Source organism: Podarcis erhardii (assembly GCF_964252035.2).
Source record: "Podarcis erhardii genome assembly, chromosome: 6".
Lineage (NCBI taxonomy): Eukaryota > Metazoa > Chordata > Lepidosauria > Squamata > Lacertidae > Podarcis > Podarcis erhardii.
In genome coordinates, this window is record NC_138510.1 from 77,531,318 (window position 1) to 77,553,994 (window position 22,677).

A 22,677-nucleotide genomic window follows, 5' to 3' on the forward strand; every position below is an offset into this window, starting at 1 on the left:
AATGTGTGATCTGCCCAATTTCTAGTTTTTTCCCCTCCCCCAAAGGGTAGAAAGGTAACAGAAATCAAGCACACGATTTGTTCATCTGGCTACAACTTGGGTCAATTATGGGATCCTGTGTGTGTGTGTTTGTGTGTGTGTGTGTGTGTGTGAGAGAGAGAGAGAGAGAGAGAGAGAGGGAGGGAGGGAAGGAGGGAGAGAGAGAATTATTAAGTTCCAAATAAAAATAGCTCACAACTGGGGCCAATATCCAAACCAACACTTGCAGTATTTTTTGTCTCACTGGCAAACTGAAGCACTAAAAGGTCCCGTGTGTAAACATTTGGAAATTTTCCTTTAAAAAAAGTAATAAACAAACAATAAAAATATTTATCCATCATATCTAGCTTTGTGTGTCATGTCGTGATTTCTACCAAATGACATCTGCTACATTTCCCTCTGCTCTTTTGTATTAAATAAAAAACAAGGCATACAGCTGTATTTATTATTACATTTGGATGGACAATGTCAACAATTCAGACTTAAATGCCCATGAAGATTTCATTAGTTTTTATTTCTTTTCTGTATGCCCAGCTGCTGCTGGATGGGACTCCTGATGGATGAAGCAGAGAGCCGTTTAAGAGTTTATGATGTTCCAGCGTCTTGAGTAATATTTTATGCAGGCAGAAGAAGTTGAAATATTTTGCTTCTCAGGTTATCCATAAACCATTTCACTCTTGACTTCTACTAATATTTTTCTTTTTCCTTTTAAAAAGCCTGTTAAAACACTAATGTACTAGAAAGTGGGGGGCTTTGCTGTCTGGTCTCTGACCGTAATAAAGATTGATTGATTGATTGATTGATTGATTGATTGGGAGGCTTTGACAAATTTAGCCCCTACCAGCAAAACTATGGATTGGATCCTAAGATAACTTAAGAAAGGTCCTAGAACGAAAGTATCCCACCCTCTTCTTCCTCCTGCAGTAAGGTCTCACTGGAAGTTTGGAAGAGCATCTTAAATATCGTAGGCAAGGCATGGAGTTGGGGTGCGAGGAAGAAGTGACAGGAAATCAAGACCAAATTGCAGCAATTATCCTCCCCACTTCCCCTTGTAGAAGCCTGATGCCTGATCCCCTAAGAGAGGCTTTTTGGAGGGCACATATGGTAGCAAGAGCAAGGAATGAACAGAAGCTTTCCATCCATTATTTTGCTTATATAGCATGAATAGTAAATTACACCAAGAGAAATAGCTGGAACACAGTACACATCTTGCATGATAACATCTTCTGTTTAACATGCAGTGCCTATTTATGCTCTTCTATATCAAGGAACCTCTTTTATACCTGCTCAGATATTACAAGTCACCGGAAGGTAGCAGGGCTCCACCCCTCACAAACTGGTGCTCTACGTGTGAGGTGGGGCCATTGGTTCAAGACAATAGCCTTACATGAAGAACTAATCTAATCCCATTTTAATTATCGCCAAACAGCAGGCTTGCTTATGGGAATTTTAAAGACTAGTGAGCATGGCGTAGCAGGCACCTATCGAGAATAGAAACAATCCCCTGAAATGCAGGACTCTCATCTGTGATAGATGGCTACTGAACCTCTGCTTAAAAACCTCAAAGGAAGGAGAGTCAGCCACCTTCTGATGGAGTCCATTCGACTGTCAAGCAGCTCTCATTGTCAGAAAATCCGTCCTAATGTTTAGTTGGAATCTCCTTTCTTTTAATTCGAATCCACTGGAGCTGTAGAAAAAAAGTTCTTAGCTAGAAATCCCTAAGGATTGAACCTTGGGTTTTCTATATGTGCTCAGTCACACCCCGAAATTCCAGGGATTTTGTAAGAGGTCAGCTAAATTACAAATGGTCTCCAGGTCTACTTGTTTTTCCCTATAAGATTTTCCAGCCAATAGCATTCACACCAAAATCTCTATTTGCAGATTCTGGCAGGGAACTAGTGAGAGTTAATACGTGTGCACTTCACAAGGCACCTCTGGCCTGAACTTGTTCCTTTAAACCAAAGGAAAAAAAGATTTGGTTGCGTATTTCAAGGGATGCAACGTGACAGGCTAGTAACTGCTGGTAGTAATTTGATCAAATTTACAACGCGATGAGAAAATGTTGAAATGAAATTTACCGTATTTTTCGCTCTATAAGACGCACCAGACCACAAGACGCACCTAGTTTTTGGAGGCGGAAAACAAGAAAAAAAAATATTCTGAATCCCAGAAGCCAGAACAGCAAGAGGGATCACTGCGCAATGAAAGCAGCAATCCCTCTTGCTGTTCTGGCTTCTGGGATAGCTGCACAGCCTGCATTCGCTCCATAAGACGCACACACATTTCTCCTTACTTTTTAGGAGGGAAAAAGTGAGTCTTATACAGCAAAAAATACGGTAATTTCAATCCCATCACCTTTTAATTTTCCATGACTATGCTAAAAAGAATTGGTAGCCACTTCCTCGTCTATAATGAAGAAATAGTAACACATAATTGCAAATATATCCAGCAGGATCAATCGATAGGAGAAAGGAAGAACAAGTGCAACAGGAGCATTTTCAGCCAACTTCCAAAGCAGCTCATTGAGGATCAGATTCTGCTACTGTGCTAACAAGTTATTATGCTAAGAATGGTCCTGATCATGAACACATGTTCTGTGTCCTGAGCATGGCTTGGCCTGTGCGCATTTGCATGTCTATGGATGTGCAATTTGAGCATAAGATCTAATATTAGTGCAGAATCTGGCTAAATATCCAGTTCCATGGATTGTGAGGACACCCTGAAAACATATTAACTCCAGCTGTCTCCACTTCTTCCTTACCAACAAAAATAACCCTTGCCAAAATTACTTTCTCCCTTACCAAAAACGTATCCAAAACTCTGAATTTTGAGCACATAACAAGGTATGGAAATGTAATAAAATATAAGCAACTCAATTTTTGCAATAATAATAATTGTAATATTAATTTTTTAATACCCCGTCCATCTGGCTGGGTTTCCCCAGCCACTCTGGCCGGCTTGCAGAATATATAAAACATCATAAAGCATCAAACATTTAAAACTTCCTGATAAAGGGAATATATTGCAAATGCAGAATTAAGAATTCTGGGGTGTAGAGTTAAAATCTTTAGGAGCACAGATCAAACTGCTGAAAAGAGAAGTTACCATGCTGTGGTGCTCCAACTTAAAATCCACAAGTTAAGGAACTGCCTTCCCATAACAGAGAGAACTCCTCTAATCATTAACTGGCATTGCTTAGGATATCTATGGACTATGATCTGCTTCTCTAGAACAACATGCCCCAGCTAAGACTGGTATAAAGTATTAAACTGCAATCAAATTGGTGTGATTTTTCCTAATTATAATTTATATTGGCATATTTGTATATTGGCAAATGCATTCAGCTTCTGGTTATCAACAGCCAAAAAAATCAATTTCTCATATACAAAAGACTGTATTTTATAGACCTAAGGAGTTACTGCTGGTTCATTTATCGTGACATAATCATCAATGTTTGGCAGTCACTTGATCCCTAGAACAAATGCTACTTTGCAGATTATGCCAGTATAAATTAGTTAAGTATACTTCCTTGATTCTTCTCAAAAAGTGGCATTTAGCAGTTATCCAGGAATGGAATGCAGTTTAACCAAAAACAAAACCAACGAAAACCACCCAAAGCCCCCAAGAAAAGAAATCTAAATTAAATGTTTTGAGTCAAAGTACATTGCATGAAAAATCATACTACATTGAAATAAATTTTTAAAAAAACCATTTTAGGTATATGTACTCCTATCAGTTAAACTGGCTTACTTTTCTAAAATACTTTCCCCAATAAACTGTGTTTTAAGTCGGCCGATGCAATCTGTCATCTACGAGACAAAACGGCCTGCAGAGACTTGCAGAAGATGCCTTAACATACTGGTTAAATTAACAGTTTGAGCCATTTACTAACATCCTTTTTTTAAAAAAACAACAACCATATGCTCTGATAATGGGGCATTGTCAGTGGGTGCATGTGCAGAATGTTGACTAGGAAAGAACTGAACTCAAATGCCCACTAGGGGGCCAGTTCATAAAAGATAAGGAAAAATAACCCTGTGGTTCTGCCTTGCGCCTGAGCTCTGCTGCACGCACTACAAGAAAGAACAAATATTATAGAAATTTCAAAAGGTCCGAGCTACCTTTTAGTGGATTTAGCAGTTAATGGCTGTGGCATTTAGGAACAGAATGAAACTTTTCAAAGTTCATCTGGCCCCTTACTGGTTTTGCTGAGAGAGGAATAACGCTGTTACATTTGTGGTCTGTATATGCTTTTTGTTATTTATTTAATTTTTATTATTATTTCTGGTTTAAAAAAAGATTAAAACTTACACCAATATATTTGCTAGGTAGTGTTAATTATCACTATCATTATGAAACTGTGACTGCGAATGTTGATTTTGTGATACGCTGTTGCTCTTCATCCAATTGTAAGCTGCTCTTATAGTGTGTGCTTTTTCTGGAATTGGCAGCTTGCAAATAAATTGACAATGTGTTGATGAAATCCACGTACCGATGTTAGAAGGCAGCCCTATATCAGGAGGCTTTTAACACTTGACGTTTTTAGACAAGCTGTAAGCCGCCCAGAGTGGCTGGGGAAACCCTGACAGATGGGAGGGGTGTAAATAATAAAATTATTATTATTATCATTAGAAAAAAGACCAAACTAATTATTGTTCTGTTCTTTAAAATGGCCTGGCTTCTCCTTCCCCCAAACATATTATGCATTAAACACACTCATGGCTGCGAATGAGAAAATTGTGAGAACACGGACCCAGCACCCTTCGAAGAGCCAGCTATTCTGAACAAAGAGCTACAAAGCACAATGACCTCTGATAGGATCTTCAGCCTTATGATGAGGGTGGAGAAGACTGGGAAAAGCCACACACCACAAGCACACTGCTCATAGCACTATCATGCACCTAAAACCCGTCATAAAACTTACCCCTCTTTTGAGGCTTCTGAAAGAAGAAATTCTGGGCTTCCCTGTTTTTATCTCACTCATGCAATAATGGACTTGTTCAATCGAGCATAAGGGATACTGGGAACCATTAGAAGTACTGGACGTGTATAAACTAGTAGGGGTAAGGGGAGGGGACTGCGGCTGATGCGGAAATAAAGAAAGGAACAGATAAGGCAAACATTGAACTGAAAATTCTGTCTCTCCCCCCCCCCCTTTCAATACAGAAGCAGACCATCGGTCCCAGCCGCCCTCCCCCCACCCCATAACAGCCACCATCAGATATTATAATCAGAAAGCTGACGGCATAACAAATGTGTTGGGTCTTTAAGGTGTCACAAGGCTCTCTGCTGTTTTCACCATCAGAAATATACAACACAGTAAGAAAATTAAAAAGTAAGAGAGGGAGAATATTTAGTTACGATGTTAAAATGGTTTAAAATGTCCTTTTACATGCGAGTTTCGAAACAACACCAAGAACCACCCTTCAGGTAACACACATTGCTGAAAGATAACAGGCTTTAGATTTATTTGTTTTACATCTAGGAACTTTTTGAAAGAATAAAAACATATCCCCTACGAAAAAAAAGCACCCCAGTAAAATTTATTCTAAGTGTTCGAATGTTAAAATTCTTACATCCTCAAATCGTATGGGCAGAAAGGAAGACTTAAGGAATGGCATTCATAAGGTAATGGAGATGTACTGCACAGCTGGAAAAGGAAGGTTATTCCATTCTCATGTGTTCTACACAATTTTTCCACACACTGCATGAAATTTTAATTAGTGCTGTTTTTAAAAAAGAATATTGCTTATGTTATTTGTTGCTCTCTATACTAAGAACTTCTGCAAAGGTAAGGTGCAACTTGCCTTCACATCATTATTCTTTCATTATGTCCAAAGCAATATATCACCTGCTTTGCTTTAACCTTCAAGTGCCTTTGAATATCTTTAAACTGACCTGCCAAAACCATGCACTTCGAACGGAAACATCAGTTTCTAAAATTGCACATTACAGGCAGGATGCAAGTTCCTCCAGTACCTAAAACAATTAAATGGACCACAGCCAGAAGGCGGCTGAATCTCTGATATTAAAGAGATGATTGACATACCCATCAGAATCAACTGATCTGATCTCCCTCCAGTTTCAACACAATAGCAAAACTCCAACATATACAGAGGATACACAAGCCACAGAGGATGCTATTACTGGTCAAAATAGTTGCAGCAGGCTTCTTCGCAAGACCTGCGTTTGAGTATTGGTGGGACATGTTACCAGGAGTTTGCAGTTCCTGGTCACTAACTACTGTTGTAATTGCTCCAGCAAAGCCAGCAGCTAAGTTACTGTGCGGCATTTTGCTACCCTAGTTGTACTGGTTTCCTGTGCTACTAGAATACTATAGCTGAGGTGGAGCAAAACAGACATATAATACCAAAACCAAGTTCCTAAATGGACAGTTGGGGCAATGCAAACTGTCTTTCAAAATTATATAAGGTCAAAACGACATTATTTTGATCCAAAGGACTGCATTTGATCCCTTAACCACAAATCCTGAGTGTGTTCTCATGTGAAATATATTTTAAAAGTTGTACCTTTGGTTTCTTTCCAAAAAGCCACAGCTTGCCCTTAGCCTTGCCCACGGTGGTTTTTGCATCGATTTTCACCCCTTCTTGCTTTGGTGTACTGATTGTTCCATCAGAAACAGTCCTGTAAATGTGCTGACTGTAATCTTCAAATGGAAAGTCTCCAGGAGGTTCAAAACCAGACTTGAAGGAGTCTATTACTATTTGAGAGTCCTTGATGGGAGAGATGCAATGTTTATTAAAAAAAATGATTACTCAAGAGAGCTGATGGCTTAACTGAAATGATATTATTACCAATGCAGCAGATGAAAAATGAGTAACTTAAAACAGCAGGAGAAATTACTGATCTTCTAGAAAGAATTAAGTCCGTTTACAGAGGGGAAATTGCAGACTACCATCTATAGGGCATTTGCAGAGAGAACAAACAATGCTTGTGCCCTGAGCATCCCGCTCCTCCACATCCCATCACATCCGAAATGAAACTTTTGTATATACAGTGGTACCCCTGGTTACGAACTTAATTCATTCCGGAGGTCCATTCTTAACCTGAGGTACCACTTTAGCTAACGGAGCCTCCCTCTGCCGCTGTGCTGCCAGCATGTGATTTCTGTTCTCATCCTGAGGTAAAGTTCTTAACCCGAGGTACTATTTCTGGGTTAGCGGAGTCTGTAAACCGACGTGTTTGTAACCTGAGGTGTTTGAAACCCGAGGCACCACTGTACCTCCATCCAGGAAATGCATAAGCTGCCAAGGTGAAGTCCCAAACCCAGGGATTACTCAGACCGCTGAAGAAATTTCATCTCAAGATTAACAACAAAGTCTGCAAGAACAGACTTGTATAATCAACAGTAATCTATAATCTATAATCAATAAAGTAATCTATTATTCGGGCATCATAAATTAATAAGAGGAAGAGGGAGAGAGGTTAAAGAGAGAATGGGTAAAATAAAAAAAAGTCTGAATAAAACACAGACTCTTTTCCACAATTACTTGCAATAGGTCTCATGACCCAACAAAGCTGTCTGCTAGAGAGTTATGGCACACAAGAGACTGGATAAACCCTCTGTTGGTTTGGCTTCATGGAAAACAAGTTTCATAGGCTTGATCAGCCTAATTCCTTGCCTAGTTGTGGTAGGACATGAGCAGACCCACAATTAGTTAGTTTTACTTCCAAAGCAATGAGTTCTACACTGATAATCTGAATCCTACAAAATAAAGTCAACTTACCCTGCGTTCATCAACCGATTTTGCCGCAGCAGTCATTCCTTCTAAACATTTCGAGACTATTGGGATAACTCTGCGCTCAGAATCTGCAAACCCCTTATAACATTCGCTAAGTTTGATGGTTCTTCGTTCATCCATTTCTTGAAGATGCTACAATTATAAAGAAAAAGCCTGAGTATTCTTATGACAACACAGTACTATACAGATACTCGTATATTTGGGCTACATTTCCTCCCAATTTTGTTTAAAGCATCACCAATTTGCTGAGTTTGCTTTCCTGTACCAGATCATTTAATAAAGAACCTTTACCTAGGCTTGGTGTGACATAGGAGTGTACCAAAGTTCATTTTAACTGAACCCATGGTTAGGTTAACCTAATCACGGTTTCCTGTTAGGAAAATAAGACCAGGGCTCCCTTCCCTCTTTAGCATCTGCAAGGCAATGAAAAGATTCCACTTTCAGTTTTATAGTGAGTTGGTAATAGATTCATTCATTTACTTATTTCTTTTTATGCTTGAGAAAAACTATTGTTTATAAATGTTTTATGTTGTTTTAACTACCTGTCATCTATAGAAGATTCATTTTACATCATAAATAAAAGGCTCATTTTTACATGTACGGAATGCAGACTTTACTGCTGCAGCTTCTATATTATCTTGTAACAAATACTTTGTTGAAAATAATGCTCATGTTTATGTAGCAAACATGATTTTCCTTCAGAGTATTTCCTTGTAAATGTTACGATAGCCTTCCAGTGGAATTTTGTTCATTTGCAATGGCTTGTCGGTATTGTATTAAACAAGATGAAGAAAAAACCCAAAATAATTGGGGGATGTGGTTAAGAACCTCAGAAAGAAACCAGAGTCTGCAATCCTATGCACACTTTTCCCTGACAACTACCTCATCTGCTCCATTGCAAAAACCAGACTGAGGGGATGACTTATATGTGTTGGCCCCACAATATATTGAGACAGCTCCATGTTTGTCACGGTGACCATGAAGTGCTGAGCTAGAGCAGTTGAGGCGGACCTGGTATGGTCCCTGAAGTCTTGCAAGACCACCACAAGCAGTTCTGTCTCTCTGGCCCAACACGAGGAGTTGTAGCTCACATCTGGCTGCCAGGCAAATAGGTTTCTTGGCAAGGAATATTGTTCTCTAACCTGGCATTTAACAACAGAACCACCAGGTGTGAGAGCACATTGACGTAGCTACTCAGGGTTGTTGTGTTTTTTTTTTGGGGGGGAGCTCAGAAGAGGTAACTTCTTTCAGCCACTTGATGCCCCATCTGCTACAATGTATGCCCTTGTGCAAATTAATTGAAACAAAGGATGTTTTCTATCTTACTTGTAATCCTTTACTTAAAACAAACACGAAAAATCAGTTGATCATTATGGTGTCGGAAGCCTGCAGCCAATAGAAGGAATGACGCGCTCGCCACAATATATTGAGGTTCTACGAAAGAGAGTTATTCCAGAGCTGGAAAAGAGGTATCCTGACGATACTGGGATACTACAGCAGGACCTAGCCCCCTGTCACACATTGAAAGTGGTGAAGAAATTCATGACAGAGCAGCAAATACAGGTATTTGATTGGCCAGGGAATTCCCCAGATGTAAACCCCATTGAGAATTTTGTGGGCTATATGCAAAAGTCGCCTCCGTGCTGCAGACTGTATGACTATGGAGAAGCTCGTTCAGGCTCTGATTCAAGTGTGGTACAGAGATCTGAAAATCAACAGTGACTGTTCGAAACTAGTAGACTCCATGCCAAACCATGTTCAAATGCTGCTTAAAAATAGTGGAGGTCATATCCGTTACTAATGTATGAGTTTTGTTCAGGTATATGTGAGTTTTGTACAGTAAACTACATTGTTTGTTTCAATTAATTTGCACAAGGGTGTAGGTGCCCCTCAGCAAACATTATACTTCCCTTGCCAATAACCCAATGCTAAAGAAAACATCTAGAGGATCTGTGTGAACTTAATTACATAATGCTAATGAAACAGATATGAAGATGGGGAAAACCTGAAACTGTCTTTATTGGGGAGAACCAACACAATAAAAGTCTGTGCACTGCCAAAATTTCCTGCTCCAAAATCTCAGGCCAAATTATTCAAGAATGGCAGAAACAATGTATTTATATGGAATGTTAAAAAGAGCTAAGGAACCTAAAAATGTAGGCTGTAAGGCATAGAAAGAGGGGGATTTAATGGAGCTATTGTAGAGCTGGAGTCCTTTTGTTTAGGAACAAAAACTCTTATTAGTGAAGGAATGTTTAATATGGGACACAACTAGGGAAGTTCAATGTTTGGGTAAGTGGCATATATCAGGCTGGGTGCAGATTAATGCAAACAGTTTTTCTATTGGTTCATCAAATGAGAACACCCTTGAACAGATTGCAACATAAGCGAAGGATAAACAGAGGGAAACCGAGTTAAAAAATTAATATAAGGAATGAGAAACTTTGTCTTGCAAAAAGGTAGCTGTGAAGGTTTTTTTGCTTTTAAAAGGAACACAAGTTCCACAAAACATACAAACTCATTTTAAAAAACAATGATACATGCTTAGAGATGTATGGGCCAGATGATGTATGCGTTGTTTTTTGTTTGCTTACTTGTTTTGGGTAACATTCTCCATAGCTGCAATCTATGCCACTATTATTTATTCAACTTATACACCACGGTATGGATGTGAGAGCTGGACCATAAAGAAGGCTGATCGCCGAAGAATTGATGCTTTTGAATTATGGTGCTGGAGGAGACTCTTGAGAGTCCCATGGACTGCAAGAAGATCAAACCTATCCATTCTTAAGGAAATCAGCCCTGAGTGCTCACTGGAAGGACAGATCCAGAAGCTGAGGCTCCAAAACTTTGGCCACCTCATGAGAAGAGAAGACTCCCTGGAAAAGACCCTGATGTTGGGAAAGATGGAGGGCACAAGGAGAAGGGGACGACAGAGGACGAGATGGTTGGATAGTGTTCTCAAAGCTACCAGCATGAGTTTGACTAAACTGCGGGAGGCAGTGGAAGACAGGAGTGCCTGGTGTGCTCTGGTCCATGGGGTCACGAAAAGTCGGACACAACTAAACGACTAAACAACAACAACATACCCAGAGGTTTCAGGGCAGTTCACAACAAGACCACTACATATAAAATCAAACCAAAAGCAATAACCCAATAACCCCCACCTCCAAAAGCCACATTCTAAAAGGGTGTTGGATGTCAGTAAGATCAACCAAAGGCCGGGTTAAAAAGGAACGTTTTTGCCTGGCGCCTAAAGGTGTATAATGATAATATGGCCACAGTCACCATGGAAGTTCAAAATGATGAAGAAAACCAGAGAAAGTAATTGCTAGTTTTGTGTAGAAAGAAAAGGCGATATTCATCATTTGCAGTGGAAGTACCAGAAGGTGAATGATTTTGGGACTATAGTAACTTAATAAAGGATTTATTTTCTATTTTCTTTCCCCTCACCATCTCAACCCTTATCTGCATGGTTGCTTTGTTCCACAAATATATCAAACAAAGGTACTACATATTTTAGCAATGGCAAGAATTTTAAGTACCAAGGAAATTAGAACCAGGGAGTTGTGGGAGCAACTGAATACTGCAAAGTTAAAAATAAGTATACAGGAGCAGCAAATGAATGGAAATCAATAATCTACTTCATTTAAAAACAACAAGGAATATCAGGAAGCAAGACAAATGATATGCTACTGTAAATATCTTTTCAAATATTGTATAACCATAGTTTAATGTAAATTAACAGTGAAGGATTAAAGCAGAACTATATAAGGTGCTGATAAAACATTTATAATTTTTATGAACACAGCAGTGTTCTCAAACCATCTCAAATCTAAGCATGGGTCTAAAAGGTTTTTCCTGCCACTTTCCCCAGGAAAAGTGGCTGTTTAGCACTGAATGGGAACAAACGTCAATTGAGTTTTTTTCAGACTGATGTTTGTTTTGATTCAGCACTAAACAGTGGGTTTTCCTGGGGAAAGCGAAGGAACAAAAGGAAAACATTTCTGACCTGTGCCTAGAAATCATGTGATGAGCAGCAGTGTGGATGAGCTTAGAAGTCACTGTCACACTTTCAGCAGTTTAAATAATGTTTTTACCCCTAATATTGAAAATTGTAAAGTACTTTGGGCACCCAGCAGAAGTATACAAATGCAATAAATAAAAATTGAAACAAAATTTAGATCTAAAACTCACCTTATAGATTTGAGGAATGACAATGTAGAAATGCTTGTGCTGTTCACCATTGAAATTTTGCAGCTGGGCAGCATATTCATTTTTGTTCTCATCAGCCATGTGTGTACGGAGATTTAATTGCTGCTTTGCCTAATAAGAGACAGTTCAATGACAGTGTTTTCTAGAAGTCTTCTGTTTAAACAAAATCTTACTTAGCAACATGGTCATTGTAAGTGAAATGCCATCACCTTTCATGAGCCCTGGAGATGCCCTTGTATCCTTTACCTTACATTAGCATTTGCAGGGTCAGTAGACAGTATTCAACTAAATAAATGCATGAGCGGAATGACTTTTCCACCTTTTGTTCCCCTGTGTATGCCCTGTGTTGTACCCAAATCTGCTTCAGTGGATTGGAGGAACCCCAGGACTTTGAATACAACCTAAGGTGTATAAACTTCTCTTTATAAACATTCATAACTACTCCAAAACATTTGTAGTAGCTCGTTCTTATTTAGAGAAAAGCATCTTTTAAGCTGGGCATCTACATCTCTCCATGCTATTCTCAAACAAAACATTTAAAAATGACCAAAAATAAGGAATTGCCATGTACACATATAGAAAGAGAGACAATATGTGACTGTCTCACCAACATTACTTTGTACAATTCCATTCATTTCAATAGACAACAAATATGGCACACAACCCCATTTTGCTGAAAGTTCCTATTTCAGCCACTAAAGTTTTATTTTCAGCAGTGGCAACCAAGATGATACCATCCAGAAAACTGCAACTTCCACTGGTCAAAACGTCCTGGTCGATCAAGCCACAGTTCTCTGCTACTTCTGAATCGGCAAACTATGGCTTTGGCAAACCCTCCAAAAGAGAACAGCAAACCAAGAGCAAACTGTGGCTTGCGATTCTGGTTTGAAGAGATTGCACAAACCACGCTCTGGCAATTCAGATGTAACAGCAAAACGTGAATTGATCAGATGAGAAACCGTTCTAATAAACTAGGCCCTATGAAGGTGGTGGTGTTGGGACATGTGCACACAGAATTTGTTCCTGATCCTCCAAACCTTTGGAAAATAACAAAACATGATGTCTGAATGCAGCCATTGATTCACTGTCCCATTGGCTGGCACATTAAGTTTTAAAAAGATAACATTATTTGAAAAAATGCAAATACCGTTATAGGAAAATAATAATAATCATAATAATAATAATATTTACCTTTTCAACATCTGCTTTAGTGGCATTAGTATCATTGTCCAGTCTCTCAAAACATTGCTGTGCTTTTTCTGCTTCTCTGCACTCTCTCTCAAACTTCTTTTTACTCTGCAATGGTAACATCATCATGTTATTATTATTATTATTATTTTACAAAATACTATAAAAAGACACACTAAAGTTCACATGTGTATACCCATATAAACACTCATATACTTGCTCTCATATACTTGCTCTCATATACTTGTGAGGGCCCAGGCTCTCACTCAACTATTTAATATGGTAGAATCCCACTAATTTCTATTAATATACCATGACTGACAACTTTTAAACAAAAGTGAGGTTTTGTCTTGCGTAGTTCATTTTGATTTTTATCCAAAAACAAAAAAAGTAAACAAAAACTGAAGTTATAATTCAAGCCTAATTAATAAAAGACACTTGCAAAATCCTCACTTGTTTTTAAAAGATCCCGATAGCAACATATATTTAATTCTTCCATTCTGCTGTGCTGGGGGCTGATTTCAGCAACCATGTTAAGAATCATAGAGCTGGGAGGCATTTTCAATAAATTCTGACATAGATGAAGTCTGTAAATCCTTCAAGGCAGAATTCCTGTTGAACTGCACACTGAATTGCGCAATAGGTTGCACACTTAGAAGTTATGGGCTGTTATGATCTCTGCAAACACAGCAATGTATCTGGTCTATTTAACAAAGATAACAATGATAACAAAGCTAATCTTCAGTTAATTTCTTTAACAATTGCCCACCAAACTTTGTAATCCTAAAAGTAAACAGGAAAAGATAGGGGCGAGAAGAGAGAAGAAAACTTACATTATCCATCTGCTTCCAACACATGTCAAGATACTGCTGAGCCTTTCGCCCCTCCTGAAGGTGCTGCGAAATTACGAACAAGAGGGTTTTAATTTCTTTTTCTTTCAAAATCTGATATGGTATTTACAGTCTTTTACTTGCGTGTACTAAAGAAACCCGAACAACAACAGTGGCCTAGTTTGCACCTCAAAGTAAACCTACTTGGGTCTGTTTATTTCCTCCTTGCTACTGCATGGAGGAAACAAACCTGTTTCAGCAAACCACAATGCACATTGCTTCCTCCAAAAGAAAAACGTTCCACACTTTCCACTGCTCTCCAATCTACTGAAATACAGCAGAAGAAATGGATTTCCACCCATTTTGTTAAAGTGAAACAACTGGACAAACATCAGTTCTACTTGAAAATATTACCCTATTTCTATGGTGACATTATAAATGTGCACAAGGAAACTGCACCATGAGTGCAGTCAGGGTTTTGTCTTTTAGTTTTTGATGCCGCATCTCCCGTGCCTGATGGAGTCAAACTATTAAAACTCAACAGCATCTTCATAACAGTATCATTGGTTAGCGTTTTATTCTAAAAGCACCTAAAATGTTCCAAGCACCAGACAGCAACATTCAAATCTACAAGGGCCCAGGCTCATGACTTTATAATCTGAATAAAAATAACTTGGTGTACAGTGGCAAAGACTAGCGAATGCACATACAGCTCCCTTAAATGCATGGCTCTGGGCTGTGACACATGTTTTAATTCTCAGACCAATGTGTGAGAATTAAAAGATACAGTCGTACCTTGGTTCTCAAACGGAATCCGTTCTGGAAGTCCATTCAACTTCCAGAAAGGTTCAAAAACCAAGGCACAGCTTCTGATTGGCTGCAGGAGCATCTTGCACTCAATCGGAAGCTGCGTCAGACGTTTGGCTTCCAAAAACGGTTTACAAACTGCAATATTCACTTCCGGGTTTGTGGCGTTCGGGAGCCAAAACGTTCAAGTCGCAAGGCGTTCCAGAACCAAGGTACGACTGTACTTTAAATGCCTTTACAACAGGCAACAGTTGTCCACATAATCAAAAACACAGTTATTTATTTCAATCGTTTGTATTCCGACTCTCCATAACACCTGAGGAGACATACAATCGAAGTATAAAAAAAGGCTGCAATCCTAAAACACACTCAAGTAAGGGACAAGCCGTTATTCCTTAATGCGCTGCAGTGTGACTGGCTTCTAAGCAGGCACCTGGAGGAATGCACTGCACAAACACTAACATTCTAAAAGATAACATAGCAAGCAACGCTTTATTAAATTGGGTGGCCTTTCATTCTGTTCAGAAGCATGTGTGCTTTTGTGGTACACTGTTCTCTTGTCACAGAAGTATGGAAAAAACCATGCAATTCAAATTTGTACACCGAAGAAGAGCTGGTCCAACAGACGAGACCTTGATAACAGTGAAAAGAATAATCGCATAAATTCTACAATTGTGAACCCCTCGTGATTTACCATTTTCCTTTCTGTTTTGAGTTCATGGGAATATCTCATCAGTTCTCCATATACCCTATGTCCCAGTTCTTCTGCTACTACTTCTCTCTGTCCCGCGTAGTCGTTTAACTCGTTAAGGATATTATAAAAGGCTATACATGAGGTAAACCTGGCAATACACAGTGAAGAAGAAGGAGGGAAACAAATGTCATGTTTCTATTTATCCGGAAGTTACAGCTTTTGTTCCATAAACGGACCATAAAACATGTCACAGTTAGCGTGGGGTACAACCTTGATAAAACGAATTGCAGAAAGATGCACAGTGGAGATTCCCCAAATACACTTCTCTTCACGCACATTGGTTGTTGTTTTTTTAAAAAAATGAAAACAGATTTCAAAAGGTAGAAAAGAATAAAGAACACTACCTGGAAAGCCCTGCAGTATAGTGGTATCTCCTAAGATGCGAAATGGAAGAAGGACTGAGCCTAGGAAAGGACTTAATTTCCTAGGCTTGGGAAGCTGAACTTGTTGCAGAGATGATTTTGCTTGATCTTGAGGGTGGAACATGCCAACCATGCCACTCCTATGCACCCCGATGGATGGATCTACTGAACAAGTTTGCTACCAGCTCTGAAGACAGCTGCCTGTTTGCCTGCTCACCTCTTTGGTTGGAGGGAAAGGGTGCCACACTATTGCTGGCACTAAAACAAAGGGGGGGAGCAGGGTGGGAAGAAGGAGGAAAAAATAAGGGGAGAAAATGTGTATGGAAGGGAGAAACAAACAAACATGTCACTGTATTTTTTTTAATTTTTGTTTAAGACCTCATAAGCCTGTGGAATGTTTGCCATCTCTTTCAAATGTTCAGGTCTTGAGCTCCATATCAGCTTCTGGAAGTCCTGTCATCTAGGTTTGTGTTTTGTGTTGTTCTTTAAAAAAAAAGGTTAAAATGAAGCAGAGTGGCTCAAAATGATCTTCTGTGAGAAATAGTGTTTGGCTGATGAAACTTAAATCTCATTGATAATTGGATTTTGGACTAGATGACCAAATTTTGTCTCTTGTAACCCAGTGAATACTGTCTTCCTTCAATGACGGCCTTCAATTGTAAAATCAGCCTTGAACAATCTCTGACCAGGGCATCTGAAAAAAAAAAATGATGCTTCCTGTGCTGTCCACACTGGTAATAATGGAATAACCTAAATTTCATCCCCCCCCCCCCCCGTGTTAAGGATGGAAAAGCAATCAATGTTAGTAGGTTGGTGGTGGTGAGTGTTTGCTATTTTCTCCCTTATACTATGCTGAAAGACTGTTAACTATATAAAGTACAGAATAGAGAGAAAGTTACTCCACCCAACAAGTGAAGACTGACAAGGACATACAGCTTTGCAGCATTCCTCTATAGTAGTTTTCAATGTACAGCTTCACAAAGGAACCTTTTCCAAAAATAAAACAACACTTCGTAGCACTCAACTCACCGCCTTTTAATCAGGGAGTGCTGACACTGCAAAGTGTCGCCATACTTAAGTTTGGCTTTGAGCTAAAGAAAATTAATGTGCCATGGCTGGTGTCTAGAAATGCAACAAAAAGAACATTGCTAAAATAATGAATTCAGGTCTAGTTGGCAAAACAGCAAAAATGAGGAGATAAAACGACTTCTGGGCTTTACCTATTTCACATACCGGATGGAAGATTGTGTGGTTTGGCGATTCTCCCTATGAAACACTTGGTGATATTGAACTAAGTCCTACTCAGACCAGATCCGCTGAAATTTCTCAACCTAAGTTAGCCATGTCCATTAACTTCAGTGGGGGTACTCATGAGGAGTAGTAACGCAGAATACTACTGATTAACTCCACAAAGAAAATTAGATGTCAAGGGAGAACAATTCTAGCATTCTTCCCAATATGCCAGTTTTCTGCATATGAAATTTATTTTGGATGGTAGAGCATTCAACCATTACTTCCTACCTAAAATACATGGTACAGCCCAGAGTCTAATTTACTTCCTCATCTGCTGTGTGTGAGAACCAAGTCTTAGAATTCACAGCAAAGCTACATGTTAAGGATTCTCAGAATAGTTAAACAGGATCTCAAAACTTAAATATTCAACATCCTTTGGAAAGCAGTGCAGAAAGTGTTAATAATGCCTTCGCTTTCTGATTTCTGAATACAGAACCCTTATATTTGGTCATTAAAAACCAAACTCTGATGTAAGCTGGTATGAAATTAATGGAACAATCCTAACTAGGTCTACTTGCAAGTAAGTCCTATTGAATTAAACTGAGCTTATTACCACGCAAGTGGAGGTAAAAAACACACACCAGCCTATCACAAAGGTACACAGACGTGTAAAAATATTTAGGACTGAGGCCCTCATTCAAAGTGTTTCCAGAGAATAACAGTCATTGAACACTGTGATATTTTTTTCCCTGACAGACAATAGAAAACTAATGCTCATTTTACCTGGGTTCTTCATCTTTGGATGAACGTTTAGGACAGTACTTCTTCACCAGATTTCTGTTAAGGGAAGAAAACATAGTGTTCTACTAAATAAGGACATTAATAAATTTCTGTTAGTATTTGTCTAAGGATCAGTCTCAAAACTAGGTGAATAAGGAAACAGCCATTTGTCCTCAGTTTACAGTTCACATATCTCCTGTGAAGAGGACCTACTTCAATAAACACCTTGTGATGTAATCATTTCTGAATGCCAGCACCTCCGTCAGAATATACCTCGATTCCTCACAACATTAAGATGTTTTTCTTGACAATAAATAATTTATCAGAAACAAGGATCCAGGAGCACACGCTAAAGATGTAGTTTATGATAATGAAACAGCCACAATTTGTTCTTCTCAGAAACCAAAACAGAAAAGAAGCTTATTTTCCTGTTTACAATATTATAAGTTGAGGAGAATGAAGTGATTGACGAAAAGCATCAAAGTGAGGTGCATGTTTTAATATCTATCCATTTCTGGACAAAATAAATGCACAATGCCCTTGGTACTAATAAACATGGGTGCCTGAATTCTCGCAAATGTTGCAAGCAGGAAGGAGTGAAAATTGTTCCACCGCTGAGCAACTAGGAACAAAGCCAAACTATTGTTTTTATCTTATGCTTATCCAGAGTAGAAAGACTAAAACAAAGACAGGGGCCAAAAACGGGGGGGGGGGGGGGGAGAGAGAGAGAGAGAGAGAGAGAATTGTCCTATAGACACTGCAAATTAATTTCTAATAGATAATTATAATACACTCCTTTCCAGTATGGTAAAAAGATGCCTTGTTTCAGCCAGACAGAATAGGCTATTCTCCAGATGATGCTAAAGAGCAGCAGCAGTAACAGAATGCCTAGTTTAATACATTTTAAAGAGTTCAGCAGGAATTCCAAGGATTCCAGAGGCCTCAAGTTAGTTCACTGCCCACAAATATTCCCACAAAGGAATAATGTATATATTTCATGTTCTTCAGCAGGAAATCTATTTTCTTTCCCCAAGCGATGCATTAAAGAAATGGAACTAAACTTCTGTACAACTTTCCCCTTGGGCTATTAGTCCCACTACGGATCCTGGTTTTATTATCAAACCTTAAAGTCAAACTCTCTTGCTATACTCATTGGGTATATAAAAGTTATATTGCGTCTAAACACTACAACATTCACATAATCCCAGGGAAAGAAAAGTCACAGAAGTTAGCAATGAAGAAATAAAGAGGTTTTTGAGTTACTTAAAAATAGCAAGAGCTGATGACAATAGGAAACTTTCCCCACAAAGGGAAACTATGGAAGATGGTTTGATTTAAGCATTAACATATGGTTAACACATTCAGTTTAAGAGGCCATGATAGAATGTTGATGAAAATGTGTTCTGTTATACCAGAGATCTGGGTTCTCAACCCATCTCTTCAAAAAGCACTTGTGTCTACTAGTACAGTCGTACCTTGGAAGTTGAACAGAATCCATTCCGGAAGTCTGTTCAACTTCCAAAACGTTTGGAAACCAAAGCATGGTTTCTGATTGGCTGCAGGAAAGTCCTGCAGCAAACTGGAAGCCGCGGAAGCCCTGCTGGATGTTCTCAGCTTCCAAAAGAACGTTTGAAAACCGGAACACTCACTTTCCAGTTTGCAGGGTTCAGGAGCCAAAACATTCGAGAACTAAGCTGTTTGAAAACCAAGGTATGACTGTATATGAAATGTAAAGCTAAAAGCTTTGTTTAGGTCACACTAAAGAAAGAATTGTGTGATACATCACAGCAAACAGTGATGTTTAGTTCCCTTTTTCCTTATGGGAGTAAATTGGTTTTCTTTCCAAAGGGGAAGTCAGTTGGCTATGACAAATTTAGGAAACCCTACTATTGCAGTATGGAAGGCCCACTCCAAAGCTAAGACTCCCACAAATCACACTTTTGTTTAGTGGCATTATGTAAGTGCCAAATAGTTTCTAGGGCAATATAGATAATGGAAACACAACCAAGTAATGCAAAGAAGGTGCAGCTCCACAAGCAAGACTTTCTGGAATTTATCAAAACAGAATGGATGTCAAGAACGGATGCAAACAGACTTATAAGATCCGGAAACACAACAACACACACAAACATGCCAAAGTCCTGAAATAGCATTTTACTAAATTTCATCCTCGGGGAAAATAGCTACAAACTTGAAAGTACTTTCCCAGGAAAATTCTGAATTTCTGACAAATCGCTTTGTTTGTGCAGCTGCTTTTTTCCTGTGACCAAGAACTAGCACAGCCAAGCCAGAAGCATGAGAACCTAGTTGGTCCACAGTCAACGTAAGGTGTCACAAACCCAATCCTACTGGGCTCAACAGGAATGTCAAATATAAGATAAGGGCAGGGGTTCCAAATATATTACACAAGGAACAGACAATAAGGTTATCTGGATGCTCACACTTACATACTAAGGGGGAGGTAGGGCAACGCTCCAATTTAATGCTATTTGGGGGGAAACAAGCACCAACTCTGCTGTAACAACAACAACAACAACAACAACAACAACAACAACTTGGAAAGAATAGGCTAGTTTTAATGTTCAACAAACCAAGTATGTGCTTGCCAGGGATAGAAGGTAAACTATATTGTTTCGTTCATTTGAAGAAAAAACTGAGTGAATGAAACACTCCATCTTCCACATGTGTGGAAGAAAACCATGCACTTGTAACATATCAAGTTAAAGAGCAGGCCCGTCTTACCCATAAGCGCTAGGGGTGCAGGGCACCCTGGCTCCGGGCTCTCAGGGGCGCCAGGCCGAGAGTCCGGGGCCGGAAAGTTGAGTCTGGGGAAGAGCCCACCCATTGGTCGGAGCGCCGCTTTGCACAGCAAGTTCGGGGGCGACCGAGCCAGTGAGATGCTGAGGCGGGCGGGTGGCTCCGCACTCCTGTGCGCCTGGGACTGGGCAACCTGGGGGGGGGCACTGCGTCGCATATGTGTAAGACAGCCCTGTTAAACAGGACCAATGTAACCTAACAACACTGAAGGTGCACCACTGGATAAAATGTAAACGATTCTCAGCTGGTATTCCAGCATCCCAAAGGTTTGAGTCATCGTTGAGTGCACGTAGTAAAGAGTTCACTATTATGCAGCAATTTGAGTGGGCTATAGTTTTGTGCATTTAAAAATTCAGATTATACTTTCATGCTTCAGTACTATACAACAGGGAAGTTACCTTACACAAATAATGCACTGAGCCGTAGCAGCCTGTGCATTTTGCAGCCGTGATTTTACTTGCAAAAGCAAGTTATTTTTAGAAGGAGCTTGTTAGGTTTTTTGCCTTCCTTAATGGTGTAACTTGGAATGCAAGTTTTAATCAGCTTAGTCTGTTGATAAATCAAGGTTGGGGGGGGGGAAGGAGACAATTTTAATCAGCGAGTCTGAATGTTAAAGACACTTATGTTTCTTTTTCAAGGCTCCTTGGGTTCTGATACGTTACTGTAAGGGTAACAATTTTTCAGCTATTAAAAGACCTTTCTTAAGTAGTATCTCTTGTTCATTAAGTCATACATTATATTAACACGTCCTTTAGTATCTCAGAAGGCACCTTTGTAGAGGCTTTGTTAACACAAAGCAACCGGCAACAGAATGTTGCAGTGTAGCCTTACCTCCGAACAGGAGTGCTCCTGTTCAGCTAGGCAGCCACCCTCCTTTGGGATACTCTATTCCGTTCCCAACCCCATGCCACCTTCCCATCCCGCCCCCCCAAATTTCTAGGTAATTGACAAACTGGCAAAGACGAAAATGATAAATCAGTTTTAAAAAAACTTTAGCTGGCTGACAACCCCAGCTGAAAGCATTCCCATGGTGAAAAGGGTTCTGGGGAGGTAGGCACAATCCTTTACAGCAGAGTTCGGCAAGCTTATCCGAGGATGGGTGGTCAACACTACGACTGTCGGAGGATGGGCAAGAGCATGTGCGCACATGTGCTCTTCCGGGTCGGAGCAGCGCCCGTGCACATGCACACGTGCTATTTCCGGCGCTCCTCCAACCCAGAAGTGTGCTGGGAATAGTGTATGCGCATGCGCACAGGCGCTTCTCCATCCCACACAAGTGCGCACGCTATTTCCGGCGCACATCCAGGTTGGAGGAGCACCCCTGTGCATGCGCACAGGCGCTATTAACCCAGAAGTCAGTCCCCACGCTGCGCCGGTAAGAGTGGGCAGCCAGAGTCGCCATGGGCTGGTTAGACAAGCCTCGTGGACCGCTACCAGCCCATGGGCCTTAGGTTGCTGACCCCTGCTTTACAGCCTGCTATGAAATGTGTCCCTGTAGAATTTGTTGGGTATTTATTATCTCACCAGTTTCCCCACCTACTAGATACACTGTTATGACAAAGCACATGATTCTGATGCTTCCCTCCATATTTCAGGAAGTCTCAGTATTGAGATTTTGATAATAAAAATCACATTACCAAATATAAATATTAATTTATTATGACATGGGGCAGCACTCTGAATATATTGAAGAATTTTTAGATACTGGACTACATCGCTTGTTTTGGGAAAACATATACTAAAGGTAGACGACGATAGATCCGGCCCAAAAGAGGGAAATGTCATTCTTAAGCTACCTAAAGCCATACCTTTCTATGTTACGTTATCCATCTTTAATCTCTATGTCTGCTGCACAGAGCTGAGCAAAGTGGGAAGGCTTAAAATCTAAC

General features: G+C 39.7%; 1 protein-coding gene across 5 annotated transcripts in view; it reads right to left on the minus strand.

Annotated features, from left to right (window-relative positions):
• The window catches only part of FNBP1L (formin binding protein 1 like), a 75,817-nt gene that overhangs the window by 17,928 nt on the left and 35,212 nt on the right, over positions 1-22,677 (minus strand). For 3 of the 5 annotated variants that reach the window (XM_081865984.1, XM_081865985.1, XM_081865986.1), the window contains exons 3-9: positions 17,975-18,028; positions 15,537-15,684; positions 14,039-14,101; positions 13,209-13,313; positions 12,000-12,128; positions 7,788-7,934; positions 6,570-6,773 (exon numbers count right to left, since the gene is read on the minus strand). In XM_081865984.1, the coding sequence (XP_081722110.1) occupies positions 6,570-6,773; positions 7,788-7,934; positions 12,000-12,128; positions 13,209-13,313; positions 14,039-14,101; positions 15,537-15,684; positions 17,975-18,028 (850 nt within the window). Of the gene's footprint in view, positions 1-4,963; positions 5,123-6,569; positions 6,774-7,787; positions 7,935-11,999; positions 12,129-13,208; positions 13,314-14,038; positions 14,102-15,536; positions 15,685-15,940; positions 16,442-17,974; positions 18,029-22,677 lie in introns of those variants that run through there. The other 2 variants (XM_081865988.1, XM_081865987.1) reach the window with 2 other exon arrangements.